Below are 8,062 nucleotides of genomic sequence, written 5' to 3'. Positions count from 1 at the left end.
CTTAGAACGAAGAGTCTCCCAATCCTGGCCATCGGCTAACTTCGAAGGTTTGTACTCCAGTGTGATCTTCAGGAGTAGGGCCATTTATATGTCGCTCCAAATAAACAATTTTTTACCATTTTTCGAATTCGAAGCCATTGTGTTGTTAATCTTCCTACATATTTGGCGCTATCAACGCTATCTTCTTTGTGTTGGAAATGACATAAGCAATACGCATGTGCGCCCCGATCTGGGATCGATCTGGGATCGATCCCGTGTAAACACATAATGTTTTGGGATCGATCCCGTGTAAACGCAAGCGAAATTTACGGATCGATCCAGTTTCTTTCGTTTAAACGGGGTCTAAAAGTCAGTAATGGAATCCATGCCAAAAATAGATTCAAAACAGCTGTCATACCGCATTGCAGTTCCTGATGACTTTACTCAGATCGATATGTTACTTCAAGAGCATTTTATTTCGCAGGAGCCAACTGACGTAGCGCTTGGGCTGAATCGATCAACGCCAGGTTATGTTGAGAGTCTCCAAGAAATCACCACGGAATGTTTGACTCAACCGTGCAGCTTCGTTGCCATAAATGAAGAAAATGAAATTGTCGGGGTAAGCATGAATAAAATGAGTCATAAGCCCAGTCAAAATGCAATGGATGATTGGAAGCTAGAGAATCCTGTTCGAAGCGGACTCTCCGCTTTGGAAATTTTGGAGGTCTACTTGGCAAAACTTGGAGAGGACGTCGAGAAGCTAATCCCAGCAGATAGTTGTCAGAAAATATTGAAGATTTCCATCCTGTGTGTGCACCGGAAATTCCAACGTCTTGGCATCGCGACCAAATTGGTGGAATTGTCAATTAAAAATGACCGAATATTCAATTTCTGTTTTGTGTTTGCAGAGGCAATTGCCAAGGCCTCCCAAAACCTTTTCAAGAAGGATGGCTTTGAAGTCTTGCGAGTGATAAAGCATAAAGATTTTGTAGATGAAAACGGAAAGAAATTGTTGAACTGTAACGATGGAACCGACCACGGACAACTAGTTTTTAAAATACTCCAATCTTAGATAAAGCTAGGACAGCTGAAAATATGCTGAATTTTTATGTCCTTAAGCTTTGATTTCAAATGATCATACCGTTAGGCTGTAAAATTATGTATTGGTTTATTAAGATAATGTCTTTCCCTGCAATGATGTAAAAATGTACAGTTGATATCCACGCTTTCGGGCTTTCAACGGGAACTGGAACGGGAAGCAAATTACCATATGAGCCATAAAGATTAGAAATATTCTAGTTATATGTAGGTTGTTTACAAAGCATTGTAAATGCAGTTTTAAGGCTCTGAACATGGGGTTTTAAGGCATTTATATTTTCAAATTGATGAAAATGAGCAACTATCTTTCTTGCAATGATCTGTATTTGTTAAAAACTCAAAAACATTTTTACATTGTAAGTGCGTCATTTACAAAATGAAATGTTCAATGGGTGGTAGCAAGCTTTTCTCCTGGAAGTGATGGATAAGAAAAAAAAAATTTTCCGAAGTCTTCATCAAAAAGGCGAAATTTTACACGCTCAACTTGCCAAGCACAAGATTTCGAATCCTTTGGAATTTAACAAATAACGAGCAATACTAAGCGATTTAGCATATGCGTATAGTGGCTCTCCCTTCGTCCACTCTGATTTTCTTTTGCATAGAGAACATTTCCAAGCACTAAAATCTCTACAGGCTAACAATGACATCTTTATTACAAAACCTGATTATTAAAAATTTGCTAAATTGGGTGATGTCAAAACACAGAACAAAACGGTCAAACTAGAGAGGAAACTCCAAAAACGTTTGTTGGAACTGGTCAATTCAAAAGTGTTGGCTACAGAAATTTATGATAGGATAAGACTCTCGGGCTCACAACGACCACAAATGTATGGCCTCCCTAAAATACACAAGCCGAACGTCCCACTTAGACCTATCTTGTCTATGTTTTGTTTCAGCACAACACGAACTGGCTAAGTTCTGAAGTTTTGGACCCTGTTCTTCAAAAATATTCAAAACATTGCATCAAGGATTCTTTTACGTTCGCTGAGTTCATGCAAAACTTGAACAGCGAAAACGAAACATCTTCCATGTGTTCTTTCGACATTAGTAGTCTTTCCACAAATGTCCCTTTGAGTGAGACCATCAAAATATGTGCCGACACTTTGTACCGGGGCGAGCTTAATAGCCCACCATTCCCAGAGGAAGTATTCATTGAACTGATGGAAACTGCAACATGTTCAGTTGAATTCAGTTTTATCTTTGTCGGCTTTCACGAAGAGCGTTTGTTTGCCTGCGACCAAAAGGCAGGTGTTTATTTTCGGTATGTGGATGACACATACCATTTTCAAATCAGAGGCTGGGTGTGATACTTTCCTAAAACGAAAAGGAAGAAAATAACTCCTTGCCATGCCTTTTCTAAATGTTTTGGTTGAAAAATCTGGCACTGGATTTCTCACTAGTGTATACCGTAAACCCACATTTTCGGGGTTATACACTCGATGGAGTTCGTTTTGCCCAAAACAAAGAAAAATCAGCCTCATCAAAACGCTTACACATAGGGCACTGATGATTTGTTCCAAGTCTAAACTCGACTCGGAACTTGAAAAATTAACTAAGATCTTTCTGGAGAACGGCTATCCAGAGGATGTTATTTCAGTTTACATTAAGGAGAAGATAGGAAATTTCTCGGCTGACGTAAAATTTGGTCCTCAAAAGTGCCCAGTCTATCTAAAACTACCCTGGATCGGTGACAGTTCCCTACGTTTTGAAAGTCAAATAAAGCAGGCCATTACAAATTATTTCTTTGCAGTCAACCCACGTGTTGTTTATAGTACGAAAAAGGCCCTTCCGTCCATTCAAAAGGACTGCGTTCCTGCCACACAAAAAAGTTCCGTTGTTTATGAATTTACGTGCCTGTGTGATCAGGGGCGGACTGGCCGGTCGGGCTACCGAGCAATCGCCCAGTGGGCCCTCCCAAAATTATTGCAATTTTTCTTCATTTTACTATGAAATGGCAACTTGTATCGTTTGGTAGGGGCCCTCTTCTCTTGCCATTACACCTAGACTCTCTCGAGATAAGTAGATACAGAATAAACAAAAATATCACTTTGAGGCACCTAAGTACTGAAAAAAAGTTTTCCAATAAAAAATTATTTGGGACCCTATGCAAGCATGCAGTATTCTAGGTCCAGGGCTCACTGTTCCCAACGCAATAATAGAATACTTAATGGAAGTTCCAAAATCGCAAAAAAACTCTCTTCGGGCTTTCAGTTTCGAAGTTTGCAAGGACATGACAGATTTTTGACTCGATTCCTAGAAAGGTAGATTACTTTAATGCCAACCAGATAGATTTGAGAATAGACATCAAAACAGCGGAGGGCTCAGCCCCCCTTCTTGTTTGTTCTTCGGTCAGACAAGAATCGTGTAACGCATAGAGAGCTGGGACGAGCTTTTTGCTCCAGCATATGTCTGCCATTGTAAACTGAACAAGAAAAGGAGACGAGATGCAACTGGAAGACTAAGATGCATTACAAGCTTTATACTCAGAGAAATGTAGACAAAATTTGGCATCGAAACAAAGAATAGAATGACTCTCTACCTTTGAAGATATCTTACTGAGAACACTCAGTTACTTTCTTCTACAGGCAAGACAGGTTTTTTACTGTTTCATTTAGAAATTCGCTTAAAGTTATGTGTGTTTGAAATGTTGCGCTTGTCGCTAAAAGTTGAGATTTTGATCTTGGTTTGTCGGTAATTGTGAACAAATTATCATCAGGGACGACAATTATTTTCATAGAATTACTGGGAAAGTTTGAGGAGATTGGCTTTACTCGAACACATTTCACTGGTCAAAAACTGTCATCTTTAGCCACAAATAAGGGTGCAAGGAAGAGAAAGCGACAGCTGTAGCCTTTTCTACGTGCTCATTCGAAAAGGAAATCTTCGCAGAACATTTAAAAGACGTTGCTTGTTTTTGTTGTACTTATTTCCTTCTAGTTTTGCCCAGTTTTGCTTTGTTTCAGTTTAGATTATCCTAGAGTCAGCTGCTTTGATTCTGACTCTCCACATACGCATCGCTTGCACCTTTTCCCACTCATTCCCCGTTGTTAAAATGTTGTTCCCCCTAGTCAAGCGTTGTCAAACGCTTAAAGTTTATTATAAAACCGAGTCTAACCTTCTTCCCATTGTAATGTCAAAATCAAACCTCTTGAACCATGGGGATTATTGTAAAAAAAAGCTAACAGGCATTGCCTAGGATTCTCCTTTAGTCAAAATTGATGGTGTAAATATTTTAGATGCATTTTCTGCCCAATACCTATAATGTCATATTTCCAAACTTTTTCTTGAATTCGGTCAAAATTCCTAACCATGGTGGTGACCTTTAGTAAACCCCGGAGCAATCTAAACACTTTGCCCCCCCCCCCCATTACCACCTTCCAAGAACGTTTCGCCAGCCCTGCCTATGCTACTGATGTTTCCATATTGCCTGCTGCTCAACCAATCAATTAACCTGGCTGCTCAACTAATGGTGGGAAAAGTCATCAACCCCCAATGTGATTTGACTGGAAAATTACATATCAAGATTTACTTGAATAACTGAGACATTCCATTAGGCCCATGATTTGCTCTGTTGGATGATTCTATTTCATTGCGGACATTTATGTTTTAGGGGTTTAGCCATCCACCAATCAAAATGTTTAGTGGTAGAAACAATACAGCGACGCGCAGTGGCGGACTGCCTACCATTCGACCCACAGGGAAAATCAAGCAAAAGGGCGCTAAAGTTGCTTAACTTTTGGGCTTGTAAAACTGGCCCGGAAAAACTTTGCCTAAGTTCATCAAACGGTTATATATAAATTTTTGCAGCATGTCTTTGAAAAATGTATAGAAGTGCCTCAGCACCTGCTAGCCTAATTACTGTGTTGCTCCTGCCTCTACGCTACAGTTGTAAATCATTTACAAAAGATATTATGCGAGTACATCAGCGTGCGGAATTATGATCAGGCATTGAACATGTGCTTAAAACTGTAGACTTGTCCGAAAGATATTTAATAACATATCTTGGACAAATGAGTTCTAAGAGATCCTGCTGCCATCCGTTTTGTGCAAATTGATGAATGTGCAAATTTTCTTTAAAAAAGTACAGTCTCTATTCCGCGACAAAAATTCTTTAAGTTTGAAGAAAGATTGGAATACTTTAATTTCTAGTTGTAAATTTGAAACCAGTTTTTTTCAAAAAGCCGGTTTAATTTTCCATTAAGTTTTATAAAAGGTGCTTACATTACATCAATCTTTGACAAATTCTGCACAAAGTTTTTTAAACATTGTACAAGACTTTTGGCTTGAATTAGTCATAATTTCTTTTTGTTACGAAACTTCTGGTTCTAACGTACAAAAAGTAAGATGACTATGGGTTGTTAGTTGAATTGCAAATAAAACAGCTTGCCACGGATAGGACGTTCAGAAAGTATTGTTCTCTATTACACCTAGAGCAGTTTTCACTATCAAGGGCTAGTTGATGGCCCAAAGAAAAAGGACTATTATTCAAGAAAGAGACAGCACAAGGTTTACGTAATATGTGAACGTTCCCATACCCAATATTCTTCCCATACCTAACACTTCGATAATTTTATCCAGTCACAACCATTGTGATTGGAAGGAACACAGGGTAGTGCTCAGTTAATTTTTCCAAAGTGCGAGCCTTCAGGAAACCCGTTAGCCCTCTACAGGTACACCCAAGGTTTCGCAAAAAATAATTTGCATTAGTCATAAGTCAGAAAACTTAAGTCAGAAAACATAAGTTATTAGTCACTAGTCAGTTGGCAAACAGTCTGCTATTTAGCTAGTGAAATCCCCTACTACCCCCTCAACAGATATCGAATTAATGTATGGCGTACTTGCTTGAAAAAAATACAAGCTAACCGGGTCTGTAGTGAGAGTAGGCTTTCTGGCTGCTACCACATTTACTGCTGTCAATAAAACAAAATATGAACAATTTTTTGGCGCTACCAAATTTGAAAAATTGCTTTGAAAAAAGCGAACATTTTAATCATACTAAAAACTTCTAAACCTTTTCAGAGTAGAGAATGTCAGAATAAGTGTCTGAAAGAACAAGATGGAGAATAAATACCCATTTGTGGATCGAATTTTCCATCTTGTTCTTTTGGGCCATTATCTTGACGTTTTATACTCTGAGGAGTTTTGGACAAAAAAGCTTTTAGTATGTTTAAAATATTTGCTTTTTTCAAAGTCATTTTCAAAACAAAATATATTTTTTACAAGGTTTTAGCAATCTTGCAGAATTTGCTGATCAACATTTTGTCTTTAATGAATTAACAATAGCAAAGATAAGGGAAACTTTGCAATTGACCTTAATATTGCTCAACTTAAAGGTGAAGCTAAACTTCTTATGCAAACGTACTTTGGACAGGAGGTCATTTGATGATTGTAATCAATTTTAGTTTTGGACGAAGATTAGTTGCCTTTTGAAAGTTTTCAATTTTTGAAAAAATAACTCGGGGCAGAGGGCGCACCGGGAAATTTCCCGGTGTCCCGGTGGGCCAGTCCGCTTCTGGCAACGCGTCATGCGGCCAGATTTTACACTAGAAATTCATAAACTATTATAGGAAAAATAAGTTCTCGATCATAACCTACCGTTAAATCTTTTTTACTACATTCTTCTTCCGTTTAAAAGTCATTTAGCTAGAAAACGATAATTTTTCCCCAACAATGGTAAGATTTTCTCTTTCCTCTTAGCCTACATCACAATAAAACCCTAGGCAATACAGTGAAAATGAGGCGGACCCAAATAAAGAATTGTAGAGCCCCAATATTAATCTTTTACGCCAATGCCTACATCCCTGGTTTTTTCTTTCTTTATTTATTTAAAGTTGGTACAATCTGCAGCTTTATTAAAGCTAATTAAAACCAATTAATTTTAATTACCAATGCTAGATATAATGTAAATTAAGTATAACAAATGTTGCATACGTATTCCTTGCAAAGATCAAAAGTACAATTGAACGAAGAAAATTCTGAGGTTTTTTCTTGAATGTTTGTAAAGTTGTTGAGTTTTTTATTTGGTTTGGAATTGAGTTCCATATTTGGCTACATTCATTTTATAATATTTATACAGGTTAAAGGTTCATACATATGTTTTTCAACCTGACCTGTTTAAAAGATTAAAATAAGAGCTAATAACTATGTTAAAATACTAGTAACAAAAGAAATTTACCAATCAAACCTAATTTACAATACTTAATAATACTAAGGCTATAAAAAGTGAACGTAAAGATGAAAAAAAAAGTTGTCCCCGACTATAGTTGTTCTTTGAAGGTTTTCAGGGAGGGGGCCAATTTGGTAGCCCTTTCTAGATTATTCCACAGTTTTGGACCGCGATAAGAAAAAGCCTTTTGGCCTTTATCGTTTTTAGCAGCGGTATCTTAAGATCAGTTTCTGATGAACGCAGAAACCGTTCTCTATCATCCGAACATTTTTCGAATAATTTTCTCAAGTAGTCTGGTGCAAGCATATTTAGAGATTTGTAAGTTAGCGTGGCTGTCTCCTTTCTTACAAGATTTCTGATGGTTAACCAGCCAAGATTCTGAATTATCGGAGCAGCAGCATACGGCAGCAGCGGTATCGGAACATTTGTATGATACGGTATTAAATTCATTTCTTTTTTGATGTGGCTCCACTGTGATGAATCTGGTGTTTCTTTAGCTATGCGATATAAATTAAGGAAAACTAATAGAAATATTCCAATAGCCTTTTAAGCAAGCTGTAAAAGTGTTCCATGAAAGACTTCAATGATACCCGTAAACTTAATTTGAAATTCGGGGCCCTTTCTCGACAAATTTGCCCGAGACCTAGATTTGAAGCCAGTCCGCCCCTGAGTGTGATTCTGGCTACGTAGGACGCACTACCCAAAGATTTGAGGATAGAATAAAACAACATGTTCCGCCTAGTATTAGAAACAGAATAAAACAGCCACCTCGGTCTTGCAAATCTAAAATTACAAATAAAACCTGCGATTCTGCTATCG

General features: G+C 37.8%; 1 protein-coding gene across 1 annotated transcript; it reads left to right on the top strand.

The window, feature by feature from the left end:
• The first annotated feature begins 355 nt into the window (after positions 1-355).
• Positions 356-1,051, top strand: LOC135686800 (uncharacterized). Its single transcript, XM_089108900.1, has one exon. It carries the CDS (start codon positions 356-358, stop codon positions 1,049-1,051), a length of 696 nt encoding a protein of 231 aa, XP_088965026.1.
• Positions 1,052-8,062: the final 7,011 nt, after the last annotated feature.

The sequence above is a fragment of the Rhopilema esculentum genome, chromosome 6 (assembly GCF_057945365.1).
Source record: "Rhopilema esculentum isolate cy_ngs chromosome 6, ASM5794536v1, whole genome shotgun sequence".
Classification (NCBI taxonomy): Eukaryota; Metazoa; Cnidaria; class Scyphozoa; order Rhizostomeae; family Rhizostomatidae; genus Rhopilema; species Rhopilema esculentum.
The sequence above is the reverse complement of the archived record's forward strand: the minus strand, read 5'-3'. Positions and strand labels throughout refer to the sequence as shown.